Source organism: Haematobia irritans, chromosome 3 (assembly GCF_050003625.1).
Source record: "Haematobia irritans isolate KBUSLIRL chromosome 3, ASM5000362v1, whole genome shotgun sequence".
Lineage (NCBI taxonomy): Eukaryota > Metazoa > Arthropoda > Insecta > Diptera > Muscidae > Haematobia > Haematobia irritans.
The window spans coordinates 187,559,216-187,585,394 of NC_134399.1; the positions used below are offsets into that span (position 1 = coordinate 187,559,216).

Below are 26,179 nucleotides of genomic sequence, written 5' to 3' on the forward strand. Positions count from 1 at the left end.
TTTCTATAGAAATAAAAATTTGATAAAATTTTCTATAGAAATAAAATTTTGACAAAATTTTTTATAGGAATAAAATTTTGACAAAATTTTCTATAGAAATAAAATTTTGACAAAATTTTCTATAGAAATAAAAATTTTGATAAAATTTTCTATAGAAATAAAATTTTGATAAAATTTTCTCTAGAAATAAAATTTTGATAAAATTTTCTATAGAATTAAAACTTTGACAAAATTTTCTATAGAAATGAAAGTTTGACAAAATTTTCTATAGAAATAAAATTTTGATAAAATTTTTTATAGGAATAAAATTTTGACAAAATTTTCTATAGGAATAAAATTTTGACAAAATTTTCTATAGGAATAAAATTTTGACAAAATTTTCTATAGAAATAAAATTTTGACAAAATTTTCTTTGGGAATAAAATTTTGACAACATTTTCTCTAGAAATAAAATTTTGACAAAATGTTCTATAGAAATAAAATTTTGACAAAATATTCTATAGAAATAAAATTTTGACAAAATTTTCTCTAGAAATAAAATTTTGACAAAATTTTCTATAGAAATAAAATTTTCTCTAGAAATAAAATTTTGATAAAATTTTCTGTAGAAATAAAATCTTGACAACATTTTCTCTAGAAATAAAATTTTGACAAAATGTTCTCTAGAAATAAAATTTTGACAAAATTTTCTATAGAAATAAAATTTTGATAAAATTGTCTATAGAAATAAAATTTTGACAAAAGTTTTTATAGGAATAAAATTTTCTATAGAAATACAATTTTGACAAAATTTTCTATAGAAATAAAATTTTGACAAAATTTTCTTTGGGAATAAAATTTTGACAAAATGTTCTATAGAAATAAAATTTTGACAAAATTTTCTATAGAAATAAAATGTTCTCTAGAAATAAAATGTTGACAAAATTTTCTGTAGAAATAAAATTTTTCTCTAGAAATAAAATTTTTACAAAATTTTCTCTAGAAATAAAATTTTGACAAAATTTTCTATAGAAATAAAATTTTGACAAAATTTTCTATAGAAATAAAATTTTGACAAAATTTTCTATAGAAATAAAATGTTAACAAAAGTTTCTATAAAAATAAAATTTTGATAAACTTTTCTATAGAAATAAAATTTTGATAAAATTTTCTATAGAAATACAATTTTGACAAAATTTTCTTTAGAACTAAAATGTTGACAAAATTTTCTTTAGTACTAAAATTTTGATAAAATTTTCTATAGAACTAAAATTTTGACAAAATGTTCTATAGAAATAAAATGTTGACAACATTTTCTATAGAAATAAAATTTTGACATTTTCTATAGAAATAAAATTTTGACATTTTCTATAGAAATAAAATTTTGACAAGCGTACTGATCTGCTTAGGAGAATATCTGTCATCAAACCCCCTGAAAGTCTATATATTATCAAGTAACCAGCTACGACGAAGAATTTTTCAAAGGAAACTATTATATTTGATTCATGGTGGTGGGTATTTAAGATTCGGCCCGGCCGAACTGACTACTGTATATACTTGTTTATCTTAACATAGAATATACTTCTCATTCTGAGTATGATTATACGATCACTATACACATCTCACATCATGTACTACGTTCTATATAAAATAATTCCTTTATAAAAGTAAAGCATCAGTGGAAATGAACTTCCATTCATTCATTCATCTCAAAATATCTTCCATAAAACTCTTATGTGTTCATTATTTTCGGACTTAGAATCTCTTTGTTTTTGTTTTTCTTTCCAGACTACTGCGCATGCCACAAATGTTGTTAAACGTTTATAATACAAATTCAATAGCAGTAGCCACAGATTGTTTAGGGTGTGTGTAAATGTGGCAGCACCCACAAGTTTCCGTAAAGGAAAAAACCACCCACTATTGCCATAAATACTCTAACACCACCCTATACGGAGAGAGAGCTTCTACTAGGATTACCAATAAAAACAACATTGTTACAATATTTTTTCCAATGGAGGGGTGTGCCTTATTATGAGTCTGCGGTTTTACGTTGTAAATTCATTGATGAAATGAACTGAATCGAGCATAACAGTGGATTCCAAGAAATTTGGCGCCAAAAATTGAAAGACATGCATTAGACACTTGTTACTTTCTCATATAAATTCGAGAATTGGTTTTATTATTTGTTTGTTCTTACATTCCCAAAAATGTGATCGTGTTGTTTTAAAAATCATGAAAAAATAAATATATTTTAAAAATCACAATTACATAACATACATACTTTTAATGGTTAAAAGAAAAAATAAAGAAAATATCTAAAATTTGGAATAGAGCAAGGAAAAAAGAACAAGATGAAATGTCTTTATAAAAATCGTAATAGTTTTTATTTAGTTCTCTTTAAGACAATGGGAATCAAGGAGATTCCCCAGTCCATTCATACGCCCGTTTAAAACAAGCTGCATTTGTTTGCCATTCAGCACAATGTGACCTATATTCTATAGCATTTACTTTATCATAATTTCAATCTAATAGTTGAGTTTAATTTCAAAATCTTTTGATATAGCCACACCAGGTTTACGTATGACATAGGCTTTTTCATGTGGCATTACATCCAGTTTCTCAGTGATGCCATTTATGACAATAGTCGCCGATTTTGGTTGACGTTCTAGACCAGCAATTACAACACGTTCAATCCATGCTTTGCTATCGTAATTGGGTGGTTTGATAAATGTATTGCTCAATTTAGTGCCATCAAAGCTATAGTTGACATAGATGAATTTGCCTTGACGATAATCGTAGGATTTTTCATCGTCTAAATAGAGGGTACCTTCAGCTTTACCATGGCGATCTACACATACAACCAATGTATATGGATCGTTCTTCATTAAGGGTGATGCACGACGAATACGTTCTTTTTTGGGTACAATAGATCCACCGCGTTGGTAGACTGGTATCTGCAAGTGAGAAGATAAATATGGGCATTTTTACAATTTAAAATATTAATATTAACTAATGATTAAATATTACTATCATTTTCTTATCTATAAAATATGTAATATGTGTGTGCATGTAACACATAGAAAAATCTGCTGAAAATAGCAATCGAGGTCTACTGTTATATTTATGTACTTTAATAAATATGATCTATCGAAGAATAATTCGTAAAATGTATAGGTTTTAAATTCGGACCAGAAAATGAACGTTATAGTGTTCATCGTTAGAATCAAGTAAGGAAAGTCTAAAGTCAGGCAGGGCCGACAATCTTATAATTGATATAATTAACTTTTTAATCAAGTTTCAAATACTATGGAAAATTTTTAAAATTTATTTGAAACAATCAATCTTTAAATCAAACTAAAAACACTAACCACCATTTTCATGAATTTTAAACCGTACTATGGACATATATATCATCTTGCTGAAATTTTTTTCAGTAAAAGTTAACGGGAGAGAAGATATTTGCAATTTACTTCCTGTTAACAGGGAGTTAAAGCCTAACGAATCTACATGAAAATGGCCGTAAGTCAGTTAAGAAAGTGATTAAATTAGTGACTAATTAAAAAAAAAATAATCGAGTTTTGCAATCAACACCAATCAAATTTCTGATAGAATCAACTAGAAACATTAAAATTGTAACCAAGTCTTTTTTGATATCCAATTAAAATTGTGATTGATACTATTATTTTCGTGATTGAAGACATTTCAATAAAAAAATTAGGTAAATCAATTAATTTCGATATTGTATCCGAAAAAATTATATGTATATCTAATCAGATCCAATTTCAAATTTGGCACACTTAACGATACTAACGATATGTACCTTTTGTGCACAATTTTAAACATATCCATATAAAACTCTGATCCCTGGGGCCATAGAAGTGGATACACGGTTACCACTCGAGTCCAAATTGATCTACCAAAATTAGAAGAAAATTGTTCACAAAACTAAAAAATGATATCAACATTTTATTTCTATAGAAAATTTTGACAAAATTTTATTTCTATAGAAAATTTTATCAAAATGTTATTTCTATAGAAAATTTCGTCAAAATGTTATTTCTATAGAAAATTTCGTCAAAATTTTATTTCTATAAAAGATTTTGACAAAATGTTATTTTATAAAAAATGTCAAAATTTTATTTCTATAGAAAATTTTGTCGAAATTGTATTTCTACAGAAAATTTTGTCAAAATTTTATTTCTATAGAAGATTTGTCTGATAATTGGTTGATAGTTTTGCTGCAAGTAGAGGATGCTGATGAGGAATGTGGTAATTCCGAAACGTGCGTCCATCCAACCATCTTGCAGTCTATAGGGCTTTGCCCAAATAAATTTGACAAACATTCTTTTCCTCTGTTGGTTAAGCTACTCTTGTAGTTTAGTCAATGTATGGTTTTAAGCTGAAATAAAAAACAACAACAATGCTTAAAGAACAAAACCAACAATAACAAAACAAAACAAATGGAAAAAGAAGAGGAGGCACGCTCAAAATAAACCCAGCCATGTGAATTCAAATCGATGATTTGACAGTGGCATAGGAAAAGAGATATGTTTGTTTCGAATTTATTTCGGCAAAAGCCGGCTATCAATGTAAAACCTTTTTTCGGAGGGTTCAAGTGTGGTTTTTGTTGGGTTTAATAAACTGCCTGAATTTATTCTGATAATTGGTTGATAGTTTTGCTGCAAGTAGAGGATGCTGATGAGGAATGTGGTAATTCCGAAACGTGCGTCCATCCAACCATCTTGCAGTCTATAGGGCTTTGCCCAAATAAATTTGACAAACATTCTTTTCCTCTGTTGGTTAAGCTACTCTTGTAGTTTAGTCAATGTATGGTTTTAAGCTGAAATAAAAAACAACAACAATGCTTAAAGAACAAAACCAACAATAACAAAACAAAACAGATTTGTCAAAATTTTATTTCTATAGAAAATTTTGTCAAAATTTTATTTCTATAGAAAATTTGGTCAAAATTGTATTTCTATAGAAAATTTTGTCAAAATTGTATTTCTATAGAAAATTTTGTCAAAATTTTATTTCTATAGAAGATTTGTCAAAATTTTATTTCTACAGAAAATTTTGCCACAATTTTATTTCTATAGAAAATTTTGTCAAAAATTTTATTTCTATAGAAAATTTTGTCAAAATTTTATTTCCATAAAAAAATTGTCAAAATTTTATTTTTATAGAAAATTTTGTAAAAATTTTATTTCTATAGAAAATTGTATTTCTACAGAAAATTTTGTCAAAATTTTATTTCTATAGAAGATTTGTCAAAATTTTATTTCTATAGAAAATTTTGTCAAAATTTTATTTCTATAGAAAATTCTGTCAAAATTTTATTTCTATAGAAAATTTTGTCAACATTTTATTTCTATAGAAGATTTGTCAAAATTTTATTTCTATAGAAGATTTGTCAAAATTTTATTTCTATAGAAAATTTTGACAAAATTGTATTTCTATAGAAAATTTTGTCAAGATTTTATTTCTATAGAAAATTTTGTCAAAATTTTATTTCTATAGAAAATTTTGTCAAAATGTTATTTCTATAGAAAATTTCGTCAAAATGTTATTTCTATAGAAAATTTCGTCAAAATTTTATTTCTATAGAAAATTTGGTCAAAATTGTATTTCTATAGAAAATTTTGTCAAAATTGTATTTCTATAGAAAATTTTGTCAAAATTTTATTTCTATAGAAAATTTTGTCAAAATTTTTTTTCTATAGAAAATTTTGTCAAAATTGTATTTCTACAGAAAATTTTGTCAAAATTTTATTTCTATAGAAGATTTGTCAAAATTTTATTTCTATAGAAGATTTGTCAAAATTTTATTTCTATAGAAAATTTTGTCAAAATGTTATTTTTATAGAAAATTTTGTCAAAATTTTATTTCTATAGAAAATTTTGTCAAAATTTTATTTCTATAGAAAATTTTGTCAAAATTTTATTTCTATAGAAAATTTTGTCAAAATTTTATTTCTATAGAAAATTTCGGCAAAATTTTATTTCTATAGAATTACTAAACAGTAAAACATTACCATTTTTGGTAGAATTCTACAGTGGCAGGCGAGAGTGCATATATGGCAGCCGTGAGTGCATATCGGGCGAATGATAGATATTGGATCTATATATAAATCAGAACCGACTTAGCTGATATTTTTAAGACACTCACAAAACACTGGAATATGCCACTTATGACCACCAGACCAGTTACAAATATATATTGTGTTTTTATCTTTAAATCTGTACCGATTTTTTCCGAGATATTGTGTTTGAGCCGAAGTAAGACTCTATTTGAGGATGATTTAATGATAAACTGCGAGCTGTACTTTGCCCATAAAATACATGAACAGATAGGTCAGACAGACAGACTGGCATCCCTAAATCGAATCAGCATTTAATTCTAAGACAATCGGTATACTAAACGACGGATCTCAGACTGTTCCTTCTTGGCGTTACGTACAAATGCACAAATATGTTTACCCTGTACCACAGTAGTGATGAAGGCTATAAAAAGCTAACATTTTTTATTGGTGAAGCACCGATTTTTCTCGATATTAAAACCCATATTCTTTTCATAAACCAGAGAATATTGTGCCGAAAATAAAAAAAACGTAAAAATTTAGTCAACTACAGCTATTCACTTGAGCCAGGGTATACCGATTAAGCAGCCCGATTAAGTTTCAGGCTCACTTAGACTATTCAGTCCATTGTCACTTGAGCTACCAAATCTATGGACATTTTTTAGGCTCGATATGCTACACAATTTCACTTACCTTATACTCATTGACTTGCACAGTCTCCTTTCCAACACGATCGTACTTCTGGAACGTATCTACATCATACCAAAGATCACCAATAGTCCTCTTTTCATCTAAGGCAGGGAAGTACACATCCACTTTACTAACACCCTGCTGCATGACAGGTCTAACCAAAATACGATCTTGCAACAATAATTGATTATCAATAGTAAAAGCTTCTTTATCCTTGGGATAGTGGGTGAGTAAAGGACGAATAACTGGGCTACCATCCATTTCATGCTCATAGAACATAGTATACCACAAAGGCAAATACGAGTATCTTTTACGAATAGCATCACGAATAATCAAACGAGTTTTCTCTGGATACAACCATGGTTCACGTCTCTTTGTGTCGATGTGAGCATGAGAACGGAAGAATGGAAGGAAAGCTCCTGTTTGATACCATCTCTCGAATAACTCATGATCAGGATTACCAAAGAAACCACCAACATCGGCGCCACAGAAAGAAAAACCAGCTACAGCTTCGGAGAGACACATTTTAATCGAATGTTGTAGATGACCCCAATCGGCCATATTATCTCCAGTCCAAATTGCAGCATACCGTTGAGATCCCGCAAAGTGGGCTCTAGTCAAGATGAAGGGTCTCTGATTGGGATCACGTTTCAAGATACCCTCAAAAGTTCCCATAATATGCATATGACCATATAAATTATGAACATCACGATGTTCCCAGTCACCAAAGTGTACAATATCTTTGGGCATAGTAACCTCTGGGCCATTGAATACTGAAGGCTCATTCATATCATTCCAAAACATAACATCATTGGTGACAGTTTTGAAATTGGACAAAAGATATTGGTTAGCATAGTAATCTCTAACATCTTGACGGAAGAAGTCTGGATAACTGGCCGATCCTGGCCAACACCAACCTTCATAATCCTTGCCATCACGCGTCTTTACATAATAGCCTTTATCGGTACAATCGTTGTGGAAGAAATAGCCACTGTCACGTTTAATATGAGGATCAATAATTATGACCAAATGACGACCGACATCAGTCAAATTTTTAATCATACTCAATGGATCGGGAAATTTAAATTGGTCCCAAGTGAAATATTTCTTGCCATCAGTATATTCAATATCCAACCACATAATATCCATGGGAATATCATATTCATCGAATTTAGTCGAAACTGTCTCCACATCTTTGGCATCATTGTAATTCCAACGGCATTGATGATAGGCCAGAGTAAACATTTGAGGCAAACCAGCCACTCCAGTTAGTGAGGTATATTGTTTGAATGCATCAATTGGCTTGGGGCCCAACAAAATGAAAGCATCTATGATACCCGATTCTGACATAAAATGAGCAGCTGGTGGATCCACTTTGTTCGAACCAGAAACCAATTTTACTATAGAGGATACCACATTTTGTTCGGTCAAATAAATATCAACCCAGGTTTCGGCAGCATTTTGCCAATAAACACCGGCAGTACGTTGAGGTCTATAAAAACAAACTCATATTAAAAATTGGAGATTGTTCCCAATAAAAATACTTACCCATGACCATAGAGGACCGGAACGGATCCATATAAAGCCATTTTACTATCAATAATATATTCAAACACATCCAAATTATATAGACGATAAGGATCTGTCCCCGATGTTGATTTCAATATGAATGTATCGGCATGTTCTGGTATACCAAACAATACCTCAGCTTCGGGGAAAGAGAAATCCAAAGCTATAGCTTCTGGTCCATAGGGTTTGGAATCATGGTGAGATTTAAAGTTTTCTTCCCAAGCCCCTGGGTCACTATCTTCGGGTGTCTGAGGTTCAACATTAGCTGCTTCTCCTCCTTCTTGATCATTTTGACTTCCATCAGGATTCGATTGGGGTTTGTTGCGTATATGCTCGAAGTTCATTAGACCTTTGGCATTTGCAGAAACAACCAAAACATTATTTTCATAAAAATCAACACGGAATGGATCAGCAACAATGACGGCTTTGTTAGAACCAGATGACAAGACGATTTCTGTTCTATCTTCTTTTTCTACAGTCAAACTGAAAGAGAGTAGAAGAACAAATATAAGTGAATTAGCTGAATTAAAAAAATCCAGATATAATGTAGCAATTATATGGCCCGACCAAAATATGAAGGCAAATGTGAACATCAGTTCCGACTAAAGAGTGCCAAATCTTAGGTTATGGTCACACTAGACAAAAATTAGCTTTCCAGATCAATCAAATTAAATCGAGAGATCAGCGGAATTATTAAAATAAATTTAGAAGAGAAACCTAAATCCCAGATGATGTGACTGATGCTTCTCACCTCTATGTCCGTATTTAAGAAAATTTAGGAGTGTACATTTTTGTGTGTGTTTTATCTTAACCTGAGCTGATATACCTCAAAATTTTCAAATCCAATTTGGTAACACATACAAATCGCATTATAAAAAGTAAGTAAAGTCTAAAGTCGGGCGGGGCCGACTATATTATACCCTTCACCATTATGTAGACCAAAATTTGTGTTACCATATCTGATTTATATCTGAAACGATTTGGAGACAATTTTTTGTACTTCTACAAAATCGCTAGAATTAAAAATTAAATCGGCTAATACCCTGGGATGAAACACAATGTTAGTAAAAAAATATGGGAAATATAAAGCTAGAGCAATTTTGATGCAATTGTACAAAATAGCATTTATGATTTATCGGGCGATACATATGTATTCGAGATATATGACAATTTGAGTAATATTTACAATTTTTGCTATTCAGCAGTGGCGATTTTACAAGGATATTGGTTAAATATCGCCAAGATATGTGGTCAATTGTGGGTTGTGATATATTATTTGGGCAATTCGGGCGATATTTCCACAAGTCGGAGGTTTATTGAAAATTCGACCATTCTATGGAAAGTTAGGCATTACAGTGTGTAGGATATGACTACGATATGGGGAAATCATAACAGAATTTTGTGTCAAATGTGGGTATTTTGGCCATATAAGATCAAGATGACACAATTGAATAGAATATTAAATGTATTCTATGTGGAAATTATCGAATCAATTGGAGGAAACTCCCCTTTAAAATGGGTCTAAAATATGAAACATTCTACCATATTTCCCCTACTCTGGCGTACATATATGGGAGCTATATCTAAATATGAACCGATTTTGACCAAATTTGACATGCATAGTTAGAATAATAATCCTGCTATCTCAGCAAAAAACATAAATGGGAGAATAATCGGACGAAAGGTATATACGGGAGCTATATCCAAATCTGAACCGATTTCAACCAAATTTAGCACAATTAACAATACTATTAAATGTACTCCTTGTGCAAAATTTGAAGCAAATCAGGACAAAACTCTGGCTTTTGAGGTCATATAAGTGAAAATCGGAAAAAAAATATATATGAGAGCTATATCTAAATCGGAACCGATTTCAACGAAATTTGGTACACTTAATGATACTATTAAATGTACTCCTTGTGCAAAATTTGAAGCAAATAAGGGCAAAACTCTGGCTTTTGAGGCCATATAAGTTCAAATCGGACGAAAAATATATATGGGAGCTATATCTAAATCTGAACTGATTTTAACCAAATTTAGCACACTGAATTATACTTTTAAACGTACTCCTTGTGCAAAATTTGAAGCACGTCAGGACAAAACACTGGCTTTTGAGGCCATATAAGTTCAAATCGGACAAAAAATATATATGGGAGCTATATCTAAATCTGAACCAAATTTGGTACACTTAATGATACTATTAAATGTACTCCTTATGCAAAATTTGAAGCAAATCAGGGCAAAACTCAGGCTTTTGATGCCACATAAGTTCAAATCGGACGAAAGATATATATGGGAGCTATATCTAAATCTGAACCGATTTGGCTGATATTATGCATATCCTACTAAAGCCCCAAAATATTTGGCTGGCCGAAATACGTTGATAAATACGTCAATTATGACTAGACCGGTGATAAACATATATGGCAGCTATATCTAAATCTGAACCGATTTTTTCAATAGCGATTGTCTTTGAGCCATTGTAAAACTCTGTGCTAAATCGACTCAGAAATTAATTCTAAGACGATCGGTATACTAAACGATGGGTCCCAGACTTTTCCTTCTTGGCGTTACATACAAATGCACAAACTTATTATACCCTGTACCACAGTAGTGGTGAAGGGTATAAAAATTTAATATAATATAAATTTTGATTTGGGTAATATGCGAGAGAAATATGGGTATGTGTCTGATATTTCGCTATAGTATCGCTAATATGGTTAAAAGCTGTGAGCGTAGCGCTTGTCTTTGCGCCAAAGACAAAATCGGTTAATAATTGTAACCGGAATCTTGTGACCAACAAATGCATTGAAAGATAGACGGATGGACTGACACCAAGGGCTAGATCGACTCAGGAAGTGATTCTGAGTTGAACAGTATATATTTGAGCTCCAAAAATATTTCTGGTCGGTACATTTTCTTTACACGATGTATTCCAAGCAAATCTGAAAAAAATGATCAAAATGTCAAATCGAATTTGACCGGTCATATTCAACTTTTTGAACATGTTTAGACACCGCCGTATTTAGCCGGTTCGCCTATAAATTTGAATATAATATTTTCAAGACCCAAAAGATATCCTAAATATAACTTATAGTATATCAGTCCAGTACCGAAATCGACTGTCTTAAAAATCTAAAAATTTAATAAATCTAATATGTAATAGACTTGGAGTTTAAACTACAAAAATTAAATCATTCAAATTTTAAAAAAGGAACAAATACTACATTTTTTGAATAAAATCTAAAAAACGAAATTTTCATTCTAATCTTGGAATGAACCCAAGATTTTAGATAAAATAATTTATAGTTTCACTTACGTTTCAGTCTGGGGTTCTCCAATCAAAACATGTTCAACTTTGTATCTTGGTTTTAATGGAGTTTTTTCATCAATTAAAAGACGAAATTTATTATTCTGCAATAGTAAAAATCCAACATATATTATTCAATTTTATTTAACCAAATTTACATTACTTACCACTAATGCCTCCAATTTCAATACATACAAATGTTTTGTGTCCTTATTAATTAAATCGGCAGTTATTGAATTAGAATATGTGTTCATTGAACCAGGAACCAAGGCAAATTTAGAATTTCCAGGTTGTAGCTTGCGGCATCGCCTATAAAGTTATATTAATAATATAAGCACTTGAGTAGGATACAAATCAAGACAATTACTCATATCACCAGTAGTGTGTGTTTATTATGTGCAAGCAAACAAATCAATCAATCATATTACCTGCAAAAACTGCTCTGTTCACATGTTTTAAAATTTGTTGGATCCACTCCAAGAGCATATTCGAATATGCAAAATATTAATAAAAATATTGCCAAACGCATTGTCTATTATACACAGATTTTCCGTTTGGCGTCACTGCAAACAAAATGAAAATGAATTGATAATTAGTGTTTTTATTTCAACGGGAATTTATGAAGGGGAATATAGCATATGCCCAAAACTAAACAAAGTCAAAAGTCATGTCTGGCGGGGTATACATACTACCACGTATAAACTTATAGCAAAGAATTCGGGGAAAGCAATACATTATCGATTTTAAATTGAAGCTATCAAAATGGAAATATTCGATCAGATCTTAAAAATGATAGCACAGATCCGTCCTCTCCAGCCTGTATACAATTGGGGATAATCATTATCCATATTCTATTCATTAAGGATTCAATGTAGCCGAAAAAATCCCCAAATCAAAATCTAATTATTGGGAATTTTTTAAATACTGGCGGAGCGGAGCCTTCATATGAAAATTGCCCAATACAGTATTCCCCAAATTTGTTGGGTTGTTTTTCATAATGAAAAATCTACCAATTTTGTATAAATTTATTGAGTAATTTTTAATTTTTGTTTTCTGGGCATTCTCCATATGGAGCATTTTTCAGGGAGCCTTTACAATTTTTGGAAAGGCTAAAAAATCATTGAAATAAATTGGCATATATGGCAAATAATCAACATCAAGCTCAGACACTTCAAGTATTTCAAGGGTATTTCCCCCAGGTCAAGTTTTGTCGAATTCTTGGGCTTCTCACGACTGCCGACCACACTGGAGACACGCCAGGCAAGCCTTATGCCTTCCTCTTTTATTCGTAAAATACTCAATGGAATGATGGTTGAGGCGTTGGAACGTTGAACACACATAGATTGAGGTTTTCGGTAGCTTTATGGAAGAGATTTAGCATTGCTCTATTGAGAGAACTTTGCAATAAAGTGGAAGTGCCCCAGAATGATGGGTGGTAATACATTCACAAGCGATTAATGTAATGATTTCTAGTCTATTTTAACAGCAGCAATCCCAACTTGTACCTTCACAATCTATCTTTACAATAAATACCGTTCATACTGGCTTCCAACCAACATTCAGGGCAGGCCTCAATAGTATTAATGTAGACACAGGACAGGAAGTGCAAACAGCAATTAGTAAAGGTTTTTAGCCACTGCTAAATGTTCGGGGTCAGACATAGAACTCATGGCATTTTGTGTGTACGGCCGTGATGGAAACACCGGCCAACGGTGGCTGCGATCTATTTATCACCACCATTGAGGTACATACTCATTTTATTAAATAGATGGACCGTTATCGGTGACTGATAAGACTTTCTCCCGCCACAGAGGAAATGAGAAAATATAAAAACAAAACTACAACAAAAAAGTTACCCCTTGAAAACATGACTTTAACAATTAACTCCTAGTACACGTCACTCCCCAATCTTACGAACGCTTTCCATAAATGGAAAAAATACATTATTTTCTTGAAAATTCTATGGATAAGATGACACCGATATGAAACTAGAGATATTTTCTTATATATTTTAAACATAGTATACATTTAGTCATATTTGTGTCTTAATTTCTTCTTCTGTAACTTTGGCGATGCCAAAGGAGACAGCAAGGTATTATTTTGCATAATCACATTATCCCACTGCTAAACTAATTGCATATATTTAATGAGCAATTAAGAACGTGGGATTTTTCCACAAAACTTACGATGAAAAAATATTTCCTTGGAAAATTGGTTGATAATTTTGCCGGCTTTACTGCTTTACTTACCCAACTAATTCTTCTTTGTGTGAATTTTGACAGACTCTGCAGAAAGACAACAGGGTTGTTAAAGTAAACAATCATTAGATGACAGTGGTGTAATAACAGATATGTTGGCCAAATATGAATAATATCGATAAAGCAGAGTTATTTAATAGGAGCGTTTTCTTATATTAAGGTGGGTAGGAGCTAAAATTCGTAAAAGCAGTATAAAATCATAGACCAATTAAAATAGAGACATACCTTGACAATTCACCATGGTTTTGTTTATTTGCAGTGCGCAGTCATTCCACTCAATTGCGCAGTCAAGTGATTCAATTTCTTTTTGGAAAACAAGAATAACCGTCTAAATCAGTCAATTTGCATTACAAAAAATGTGTAGATTTATCACTTATGCGCTTTACAGACAGTGCTCGTGTCGAACATACCCAAATGTGTAATGTACACAATTATAAGTTAAGTCCGAAGGCATAATCGATACTGCTGCATGTTTATGGGATCGATAACACATTTACCGATTATTTAGTCATCGCCGACAAGTCGTATCGATTGGACACACTGTAAGATTCTTTACAAATACAGACATTCCATCCGGAAAACCTTATAATCTGTAAGACGCATTACGGGTAAAAATCTAAACAGTCGGTAGCATCGTCCTAACGAAGATTACGCCTAGGCACTGCTTATGGGTTAAGGCCGGTATGCATCTCCAGCTGAAATTTCCTCTACCCACAAGAAACGCATTGCTATATACACCTAGACCTCGGTTTGCGTCGTTTCATTTTGCGTTGTTTCGAAGTTGTGTCGCTTTTGAATAAGTACTGGTAAACAATCGGTAACATCGTCCTACTGAAATGTTCGCTAGCATAAGTGCCTATTTATTTCTTATGGGTAGCAGAGATTTCGGTAGAACAGCATACCGGTCTTTATAAGGAGTATAATGTAGAAATACACTACCACAATCGATAACAACGATTCCCAATATTCGGTAGGTAATACACCCTTATATTACATAATGGTAGCTGAAATGTCCCTACAGCTGCACATGCCAATGGCACTGGGATAATCAAAATTCCAATTGAATCAATCCAAATAATTTATTTATAAAAAATACATTTACTGGAGACTAATGTTTTTTCATACACGATTCTCAAAGTCGTAGGATTTTTTACCATAAATTTAAACATGTAAGTGAAATGCACACGATTACAAATTTACTTAATTTTTTTTGTCATTGCATCTAATATTTAATCATGTTGTTCACGGGGAAAGAACGTCTCAGACCCATGCATTTCTCACGATCAATGAACAAAGCATTAACTTTATTACGTAAATCACTTTCCAAACTTGCTCGTGTTTTTAAAAGACTTTGATGTTGAGCTTCGGCTTCTTGGAGCTTGTGATGTAAATTATTGACTGTATCCTTCAGATCTTGCACTTCCTGAGTTAATCGAAGTTGAGCATAATCCCTTTAATATAAAAAGACGTTATTAACTGATTTGTTATTCCAAGACATTTGTCGGTAATACTTACTTGCACAATTCTACGCCTGTGCGATGTGTACGAGCTTCCATTCTAGTTTGGGCCACTTTAAGTGGATTCGATTTGTCTTGTATGGCTTTTTGCAAAAGGAATATGTGTTTCTCCAAATCGAATAACTCCTGTTGAGTTTTATGTAAATGCAATTGAATTTTATTTTTCGATTCTGCCATTTCCTGTGATCGTCGATCGAAAGCGTTATTCGTATTACTCCAATGATCCCATACAGATTGTGCTATTGCATTTACCATAGTGTCAGAATCACTTCGTAACTGTGAAAGTTTTGCTCTTTCAGCTTGAGATCTAAAATGAAATGTAAAATGGATATGTTGCGTGAAGCCACGTATGCGCATTTAAGGAAAGAATAGTGTTGTTAACTTTTGCTAGCGACATTGTCGACTAGACAAAGTTACCGATTACATTTTGCTCCCATAAGAAATAGCCGGTAAAACTGTGATAACAATAATTTTGACAAGAGACAAGATACATATTAGAGGTGTGTACGTGACACGAAATTGTCGTGACTCACGAAAATAATCCCGCTCCCGACATTAAGCGCTTACGAATTGAATTCATTTACAATTTCAGTGACGCCTTGGATGTTAAGATGTTAATAACGCTCTCGATTTTAATCATGTTCATGTTTTCAGACACGTCCCTTATGCCTTTTATACGCTTTGCAGACTATCAGTTATTCCGGACGGAATGTCGGTGTTTGTAAAGAATCTTACAGTGTGTCGGATCGATACAATTTGTTGGCGACGACTAAATAATCGGTAAAAGTGTTATCGATCCCATAAACATGCAGCAGTATCGATTATGCCTTCGGACTTAACTTATAATGTGCACAATATATAGGATATGTTCGACACGAGCACTGTCGTCCGGAATAACTGATAGTCTATAAAGCGCATTACAGACTATCAGTTATTCCGGACGACAGTGCTCGTGTCGAACATATCGCATATATTGCACATTATCAGTTAAGTCAGAAGGCATAATTGATACTGCTGCATGTTGATGGGATCGATAACACATTTACCGATTATTTAGTCATCGCCGACAAGTCGTGTCGATCTGACACACTGTAAGATTCTTTACAACCACCGACCTTCCGTCCGCAATAACTGATAATTTGTAAAGCGCATTAGATAAATTACTCATAAAATTTTTGGTAAAGCAATGCAGTTTTAAATAAATTAGCCCAATTCTGAATATTCCCTAGGCAATGTGTTCCCTGGGAATTCATTTTCCCTGGGAATAAAATCCTCCTATTCTAAACAGTAGGGGAAGGGAATAACATGGGAGAAATAATTCAGAGTATTCGAAGTCAGCTGTTTTACTTCAACTGTTTTATTTAATAAATATTTAATATTAAAATTTTGAAATGAAATTGTATTAAATTGATGTAAAATTTGAGTTAAACGCGAAATACGTCAAAAATGTTTAGTGCCGTGTTTATGGTAGTAGCTGAGGAGAGGCGTATCAACGTAACAAGGTCTAAAGGATAGAAGGGAGAAAGCTACGCGATGCCATTAACCCACTTGAGTTGCCTGAAACGTTGTAACTACATACTTGTACATGAAGAGGTTGTTACTTAGTCCATGGGATTTATAGGGTTAAACTGGCAGCCCGATTTGATTCGGACTCACTTAGACCATTCAGTCCATTGTGATACAATATTATAGGGTAAATAATCCAGCCTTCAAGTACCTGTTGGATGTAATCTCCACTAGTAAGATTAGGTGCTACGCGTAGGAAAAGTTCGAGACATATCTATGGCCCAGAGTAGCCTGAACAAAGTTCATAAAGATGTCATAAACATATTTATGCCCGAATTCGATGTATTTCATCAAAACGGAAGAAGAAAACTAGTAAATTTCTTCAGATTTTTACGCCACGCGGAACACATGTTCGCATTATTGCTCCTTTATAGGGTTTCCATATGAATAATTTTCAAAAGAGAACTTTCGCTTTAAAAAAAGAGAACATTTTAACTAAAAAAGAGTTTACAATAAAAAATTCTTTATTAAATAATTAATAATTTTATTGATGTTAAAATAAAAATAATAATAGTTTCTAATGATAGAAACAACGAAATAAATATATAATAAAACAATAAAAAACAAAAAGAATCACATTTTCTTAACAAATAAACAAAATAAATTGACGACGACAACGTATTGTCGTATTTACGTCGTACGTTCATTTACATCTATTTCTAATTTTTACGCCGTACATCGAAACGTCGCAATTGTGTTCCTGCCTTTAATTTGTCAACAGATTTAACCCAGTAAACAATTAGTGGCGAACAATTGTGGCGAATTCCTACTAAATAAATAAAATTCCATTAATCTGGAATTTTTTTTGAAATAGAGTACATAAAGAGCACTGTTGGACATAAAAATACGGCACCAAAAAAAGAGAGTGAACAAAAAGATACGAACACAAAAAGAGAACATGTTATCTTTAAAAGAGATGTAATGGACAGTCTGCTCCTTTAAGAAACAAGCACCTACATTAAAACAGGAAGGGATATTATAGTTTAAATGTAAAACCTTTATTTTCTATATAAAAGAATTTTTAAAATATGTACAGATCAATTTTAATTTAAGGATTTTGACTGGAAATTACAGAGAAATGATGCATTTTGGTTACAACTCCCTTGATATTTTTGGGGGAATTATTCCCAAAAAATTTCATCGTTTTTCCGTTTTTATTGTCATTTGTAATACCAATTTTTCCCCAAGGGAAAAATTTCCCATTTTTGAAGTTGGTTTAGAATAAGGGAAAAGGGAATAAAGAAAAATTCCCCAGGGAGATTTTGTTTAGAATAGGGGAACAGGGAAGAGGGAAAAATTCCCAGGGAGTTGTTATTGATAATTGGGCTATTATATAAAAGAGTAGCTATACAAGGGTATGAAACAAACGCGAGGTGTTATCGATTATTCACATTTTGCTCCAATAAGCAGTCTAGCGAAATGTAAAGGTATTTACGGCAGCAAAATATTCGTTGGGACGATGTTACCGATTGTTTAAAATTTCTCCGTGGTGAGCACATTTAGCGAAAAATTCTTCTAACCATAAAAAATATTGTCAATTTGCGTTATTATCATTTGTTTACATTTTGCTTTTATAAGAAACACATGACAAAACTGTATTATTGGCAATAGGCTTACGGCCGGAATGGACTTCTAACGAAATTCTACCCATAATGCGCTTTACAGACTATCAGTTATTCCGGACGGAATGTCGGTGTTTGTAAAGAATCTTACAGTATGTTGGATCGATACGACTTGTCGGCGATGACTAAATAATCGGTAAATGTGTTATCGATCCCATAAATATGCAGCAGTATCGATTATGCCTTCGGACTTAACTTATAATGTGCACAATATATGGGATATGTTCGACACGAGCACTGTCGTCCGGAATAACTGATAGTCTATATAGCGCATAAGAAATACATTTGTGTTTTGCCACCGGAAATTCAGTGAGGTGTTATTATCGACCTTTATTTTGCATGAAATGCATTTCAAAACTGTTCTATCGGCACAAGAACCGCTTACTGGAATTTAAGATATAAATGATAAACCTGCTTTACCTGCCAGGAATAGGAATTTTCGCTAGAGGTGCATACCGAGATATAAGAAATACATGGTAAACCGGCTAATTGACTTACAACAATATTTTTCGGAAGAATTTCAAACGAAATTTCCGCAAGAGGTACATACCAGGCTTTATGGTAAAAATCGATAATAATGTTTCCAGGATTCCGTCTGTAAGGGATTTTTTTTTTCAATACTTTATTGAATTATACTCACCGGCTGACACGTTGACTACTAGCTTCAGCCCAAGATTCCTGTGTACTTACAGTAGGATCATATTTTTCTATACCACCATAGTAAGCTAAACCACGACTAAAATTATTCAATTGATGGCACACTGAATCTATACCCAATGTAGAATCTTTCCCCGAAACATCTTCTTCTAGAAGATGTTGAGCAGCTCTACAATCATGAGCCTGGTTTGTAATCTGACAAAAAAAAATACAAAATATACAAACAAATTACAAAATAAATATTTTTGCTTCCATGTACCCTTTCATGTAATTCCTTGAGTTTGTCACGAGAATTTCTTAAATTATCAATCTCCAAAAGTAAGGCCTTTTCCACACAGTCATGCACCTTCTCAACACCAGCACGACCTTCTCGATGATATAAACATTCTTGGGCTATATGCAAGGGTGCCTCCAAGTCCATCATGGCTTTGGCACATTTACGTTTCAATTCCGTAAATGCCGAGGATTCACTGACCAATTTTTCCATTTCCGTATTAAGTTCATTACGCCAAAAAGTAACATCCGTAATACGTTCACCTAAACGACGACCAGCATCACGTTGACCTTGGGCAGTTTTCTCATCAGTTTCACGCATAAGGCGAACGGCATCATTTCTTAAACGTTCCGATTGATTACTACAAGTAAAGAAGAAGAAAAAGATATTCTAGTTTTTAATCCCTTTATCCTCTCCCGCCAATGTATACCGATTTATGTTGGATTCCGCATATTTTGTGAGATTGTTATTGGCCCATTCTGCTGGCGTATAACGAGTATATAAAGCCGCCCTGGCTGCATGTTGAGGATTTCGATGGAAACCAGTTACCAAATTTGGAAACGTTAGAGGTTCAGTTGACATATGAGCTGGAGCAAATGTTGGCTTCACCAATTGATTGGTAACCGGATGTTCGGCCAGATTTTTAACCTCAATCATTTCATAGCTTAGAGTTGGGCGCCAAAGATGGGGGTGGGCGTTCTGTAAACATTATTGTATATGACTTTTATATGCGTTTATTGTTAGAAGCTTCTAAGATATCTTACCTGATAAGACGTTCCCACCCGCGGAGGAACAGATGGCCCAGATACTGGTTCCATGCATGGCGGTGCCCCGGCCGTACTCCATGGCTGTAATTGAGAATACATTACCGTTTCTTCGAAATTTGTTGTCATTTTATTTAAAATAATAATTTCGATACGAATTCAATTGTGTATAATATTTCAAATAAAAAATGATGTTTGAAACAAAATATTTTGAAATGTGAAAATAAAGTGATAAAATGCTAGGGTGCTTACTACAATATAAGGTATTTTGATTACATCGGAAAAAAATTGATAGTCACTTCATGGTCTCAGGAATAAAAAATTCTCTGGCTAAGTTCGCTAGCAACATAACGTTTGCCAAATTCTTGCCAACATTACATGAGAATCGCATGGCCTAAAATGTGCATATACCCGTTATGACCCATAATAAGTGCATTTGCTATATTTGGTAACGAAAACTTCGCCATGCATTATTATCGATTGTTTACATTGTATTCCATTAGAAGAACATGGCAAAACTGTACTATTAACACGCCAACGAAAATTCCGCCAGCGGTACATACTTAAGTCCGGTATGCAGAGGTACATACCGGGCAGTTTTCATATGTGTTATATATGAGCGAATTAAAGACATATGTGAAATATGTCTCGGATCTTGTGAAATGTGCATAACGGTCTTTGAGGCGAATATGCAACTACGTTTGCCACTCGAGTATGGAATAATCTAAGAAAATTAAAAAAGTACCAAATAAGGGCCGGTATTCACCTCTAACGAAATTCCCGCCACCCATAAAAAATGCATTCCTATAATTGCTAAAAATTCCATATAGCGTTTTTATCGATTGTTTACAGTACGCTCCGATAAGAAATAAATTTAAACAGAAAACCAATTTCGAAGAGTTTAATCAAATTTGGGTTGTTTGTATCATCCTGATTTCTACGTGCAGAAGTTGGTCAAGAATAGATGTTATAGAAAAGTAATTAAAGTACCTCCAAGAATAATTAAAGTTCGCCAAGAATTGTTCCAATCTACCAAATAGTACAAAATCTATCTATTTTTGTAGAATTCTACCAACTGTTCCAACCGTGTATGCAAATCTTGCACGTCGTTGAAGCCGTTATTATCGACTTTTACAATTTTATTAATACCAAAACAAATTTCCGTCATTATGTGTGGTAAACTCGCGGTCCATACCGCAAACTTCTTCAAATCTTTTTTGTGTCGTAGGGAATTTTTGCAAAAACTGCTGTGTTTAAGAGTAGCCTACGAAAACGTATTAAACTGCGTTATCGGCTCGGCCCTTACCGCAAACTTCCTCAAATCTTTTTTTGTGTGGTGGGGAATTTTCGCAAAAACTGCTGGGTTTACGAGTGGTATAAGAAAACATATGTAACTGTATTATCGGCTCTAGTGTAATTTGCATACCGGACTTCGAGTCCAATATGCCAAATTTCAGTTACATGTCAATGACGCTGGTTTACTATATTTTCCTTTTGAGAGAATGTAAATAGTCGATAACATCGTAATTTATTATTTCGATAGCAAAACATTCTAAATCGTATATTCAAAATTGTACCATACAAATTTCTTTGACAATATTTGTAAATTATTTTGAGTATGGGAATAAGAATTTCTGCCACAAGACCAATAGCTAAAATGCCGATAATACAATTTATTATATATCTTTATTGATAACAATGAAATTGTCGATAGCAAATATACCAATTCTTATGTGTAACGGAAATGTTGTTGAAGTTATGTGATCGATTTTTAAATGTTCTCTCCGTATTTCTTATGTGAACGAAATTCCTTGTGAGTTTTTATCGACATTTTCAATAACAAAAAAATTTCAGGAGGTGTGTACCGGGATTAAGAAAGATATGGTCCATGTCTTTCCACTTTGTATAAAACCCAATCATGATTTCACCTTTGGAACCTGTATTCCGATAGGCATGAAAATCCAAACCTCGTAATGTTTTCTACACTCTGTGATATCTCTTTGTGATACACATTCGGTGGGTTTCTCTTCAATAGGATTTAGCAAAAAAGGGGTTATGAATTTGAATTCTCTTGCATCCAGCATAGATTTTACATCCAGCATAGATTTCAGTAGAGTCTTATAATTCATATCCATTCGAAGGGCTTACAAGCTTGGGTCCGGTCAAATTTTATTTTGTTCGTGATTATATGTGTAAAATTATATAAATATAAATAAAAAATATTATATTAAACAAAAAGTAACAAACTTTAACTACGAAACTACTGTGCTTGGATTGGTGAATTATGAGCATGATTGAGAAGATGAATGAATACATATGACTCCATTAAATTTCTATAATCCTTGCGTTCCACATATTGATTGCCTTTTTCCGTAGGCCATTGGTCCACTAAATCATCCTTAACCAAACGATGATCGAATAAACGATTTTCTATATAGACTTCTTTGAAGTATTTCATAGTGGAGCAGCTATTGCAGGATTATTGATTTCCGTTTTTTCAGCTTCGGTAAATTAAAGTTTTTTTTTGTGGATTTATGTAATATTTTTTTCTCGAATATTTCTACATTAGTTTTCCTTTCTGTTATTTTCGTTTGTTTTGTTTTTTTTTTCTTCCTAGACACTCACTATGGGTACACTTGATTTTAATAATAAATCTTTTAAGGTTTCAGTTTTAGGATACACTGGAGGATAACGTTGTTGAAGAAATCTATCCTCATTTTGCCAACAGATCATTGGTATAATTCACTTTAAATATGATGATGTTCTCTTCACCGTGTTTCGTTTTGAACTGAAGTTAATTCAAGTGTAATGGAATTGAATTATCCTCTACAATTCTTTGCATTGTATTTACTAAATGTATATTTTAGCATATCACATGGCAACGGTTTGTTATTCATTATTGTAAGGACGAAGGCTTTGCTAATATCAATAGAATTTAACAAGTGATGGAATTTATGTGCATGCTACTTGCTCTAAAATTATTTATTTATCACGCTAGTTATGTTGCTGGGGAGACGTCGGACGTCCCCCACAGACAACAAAAAAATTATTGATTTGCCCTTGATTCTATGTTGAAAATATGCTGTCTGGAATGAAAACATATAAGAAAATATTTCCCATACATGCATGGATGTTTGCCTTTACCTATTTATGTAATTTCGCATATGTATGTGGGGAATATTATCATAAAGCATTTCTGTGGTATTAGCCCATGGAAATCCAAATCGACATGAGATCGGTCTTGAAAAAAATGAGGTCACAAATTGTTACATACCCATATCCTTTTTACGATGAAGACGCAATATGCATTCGCGGTATTTTCGTTAGCAAAAACTTTCGGTATTAGGATTTACTACTGAAAAGCGAAAAAAGTCCAGAGACTTTTCTCAATTTTATTTTATACGACATTCACATTACACTTCCCAAAATTAACTTTAATTAATTTCAAATATCGAAAATTTGGATTTTGAGCGTAAACAATAATCAAAAATATGTATAAAAAATTTTTCACAAAAATTAATTTTCGTACACTAAAATAAAATAAAATCGGCTATAAAAATTTTCATTGACTTTTTTCTGAGGCGAGTCAAATAGATCAATGAATTTTAGCTCCGGTATGTAAAATTACATTATTTGCTGATAAAGCAGTTTCCCATGAGTTTCCTGGTTTTTAACCCTTTCACTTCCGATGTCCACTTAGAAGGACATTCGAAAAATACACCAAATTCTATTTTCCCACTTAGTTTCGGTTTATCTCTCGATGCTATTTTAAAGTAGAGTCCTTGATCTAATAACCTATAAATATTGTCCATATTGGTGAGGTCTAAAATGCATTTTTATAAACTTCTTTAACAATAAACGAAAAATACGAAAATTTGAGACAATTTTTGTACCGTATGTTTCCAGTAAATTGACATTTATACAAAAACTATAGCTAAGACATTTGCGGGTTCTTTTTTGTATTTTTCCTCACATTTTGAAAGATATTATAGGCCAAATAGCGCTTATTTTCGTAAGGTCATTTGGTCACAATTCAAGAATCAAGTTTTCAGAACAAGCTCATATAGCTCTTGAAGTAATTGAGGTAGGTTTTCAAAATGACAATTTTTGTTCTACATGCTGTTAATACAAGTAAAAACAGAAGAAAAATAAAAGTTTTTATCATTAGGTTAATTTCGGTACACTCATAGAAAAAAGTCTGCTAAAACCAGCAGTCGTTGTCTGCTGTTATATTTTTGTACTTCAGGGCCTAATGAACAACAATTTATAAAATTTTTTGGTTATAAAATTTTCCCCAAAGCATATTTAAGAACCAAAAGTAGTTTTTGATATATTTTTGCACTTTAATATACTTACAAGCTCCTAAATACGATCAGCAAACATTTTGTTTGTGTTATGCCTCAATTCGATAAATATTCAGATTTTTGGTCAAATACTATAGATATTCATAAAATATTGTGTTAATTATGTTAGGATAGCTCCTAAGTTGACATTTTTATTTGTTTTAGCCAAAATAAAACATGTTTTAGTGTAATCGAGCTTAAAAAAATAGCAGGAAATGTTTGCTATTTCAGCAAACAGTGACTGCTGTCCATTTTTCAGCAGACTTTCTGCTGTTTTAGCAGACTTTTCTGCTGTCCCTACTAACAAATTTCTTTGGGTTTAGTGAAAGTATTAAAGGGATGACGCTTCCCCGAATGTGTAGTAACAATATATTTAGTATGTCCGGTATGATTTTAGCTGAAAATGTGCTCACCGAATTTTCGCACGGCTAAAGCCCGGTATGCAGCTCTAAAGAAAATTTCTGTTGCGGGCCGATAACACTGTCTGTACATACATTTCTTATAAACATTCGATAACAACTTCTCACAGAAATTTCGTTAGCAAATATAGCAATGCATTCCTATGGGTCAGTGTTTTCCCCTAAATTCAGAAGGTTTTTTAGGGGTAAGATTTCTTTGGGGGATTTTTAGGGGTAAAAATTGTCGTAGTCCTCAAAAGTGGAACATGCATTTTGAGAAAGAAAAAATACGGGAAGTCAACCCAAGCATGTATGTTTTAGCATTACTTCCGTAACCCTTTTTAAATGCTTCTGTTGAACAGACATTTTTATACCCTCCATCATAGGATGGGGGTATATTAACTTTGTCATTCCGTTTGTAACACATCGAAATATTGCTCTAAGACCCCATAAAGTATATATTCTGGGTCGTGGTGAAATTCTGAGTCGATCTAAGCATGTGCGTGCGTCCGTCCGTCTGTTGAAATCACGCTAACTTCCGAACGAAACAAGCTATCGACTTGAAACTTGGCACAAGTAGTTCTTATAATTTATTTAAATAAAAACGAAAATAAAATTCTGAAAACATAGATATTACGCTTAAAATTGTGAAAGGTATATGGTGAACAATTTTCGACTTTCCAAATAGAATAAAGTGATCGTTTTTCAAATATTTTTCCAGGCACGCTGTCTCCATCGAAAATAAACAAACTGGCTGATAGACGCTGCAATATGTAACTTGCTACTTAAAACTCAACATCATTCTTTTATTAATGCAAAAAATTATGTTAAATGTGATGAGATAAACCGAAAAATGTTATATTTATAAGAAATTATAAATGTTTAATCAAATCAATAAACATCTACACAATCGTGCTTTACTTGACCACAATGATTCTTCTACAATTACCTTAAAATGCACTTTTTCTGATAGTTTGCAGGGGTTCTTATTGGCGTCCTACGAAATTGATCTAAATAGGCACCTAATAATTGCACTGATGAAAAACTTTTTCGTAGTAACTTGGCGTGGTACAACTTCTCAATAGTGACGGCGCTTTTCCGACGAGTTTTTGATGTCGTATATGATTGTTTTCGACGTAGTGGGGATTCTCA

The 26,179-nt window shown here is 32.5% G+C and overlaps 2 protein-coding genes across 2 annotated transcripts; both read right to left on the reverse strand.

Annotated features, from left to right (window-relative positions):
• Positions 1-2,336: 2,336 nt before the first annotated feature.
• Positions 2,337-13,891, reverse strand: GCS2alpha (glucosidase 2 subunit alpha). Its single transcript, XM_075300602.1, has 7 exons — positions 13,815-13,891; positions 12,057-12,191; positions 11,796-11,937; positions 11,638-11,732; positions 8,298-8,801; positions 6,753-8,241; positions 2,337-2,933 (listed from the first exon to the last, which is right to left on the reverse strand). Exons 2-7 carry the CDS (start codon positions 12,155-12,157, stop codon positions 2,505-2,507), a joined length of 2,760 nt encoding a protein of 919 aa, XP_075156717.1. The 5' UTR covers positions 12,158-12,191; positions 13,815-13,891; the 3' UTR covers positions 2,337-2,504.
• A 1,049-nt stretch (positions 13,892-14,940) lies between these two features.
• On the reverse strand, positions 14,941-23,346 carry LOC142230510 (tektin-3). The gene is made up of 7 exons (XM_075301152.1): positions 22,912-23,346; positions 20,287-20,370; positions 19,953-20,221; positions 19,508-19,883; positions 19,232-19,443; positions 15,402-15,710; positions 14,941-15,337 (listed from the first exon to the last, which is right to left on the reverse strand). The coding sequence occupies exons 1-7, from the start codon at positions 23,017-23,019 to the stop codon at positions 15,109-15,111; spliced, it is 1,587 nt and encodes a 528-aa protein (XP_075157267.1). The 5' UTR covers positions 23,020-23,346; the 3' UTR covers positions 14,941-15,108.
• Positions 23,347-26,179: the final 2,833 nt, after the last annotated feature.

Bases quoted from the DNA above. Each gene is read 5' to 3' on its own strand.
- GCS2alpha (XM_075300602.1), bottom strand. From the start codon at position 12,157: ATGCGTTTGGCAATATTTTTATTAATATTTTGCATATTCGAATATGCT. The intron at 8,242-8,297 runs GTAAGTATTTTT...TTGTTTTTATAG, and splicing joins CCGGTCCTCTATGGTCATGG to ACCTCAACGTACTGCCGGTG. The intron at 2,934-6,752 runs GTAAGTGAAATT...TCTCACTTGCAG, and splicing joins TGCAAGTCAATGAGTATAAG to ATACCAGTCTACCAACGCGG.
- LOC142230510 (XM_075301152.1), bottom strand. From the start codon at position 23,019: ATGATCTGTTGGCAAAATGAGGATAGATTTCTTCAACAACGTTATCCT. The intron at 20,371-22,911 runs GTGAGTGTCTAG...TCTCAATTACAG, and splicing joins TAAAATCAAGTGTACCCATA to CCATGGAGTACGGCCGGGGC. The intron at 20,222-20,286 runs GTAAGATATCTT...TAATGTTTACAG, and splicing joins GGGTGGGAACGTCTTATCAG to AACGCCCACCCCCATCTTTG.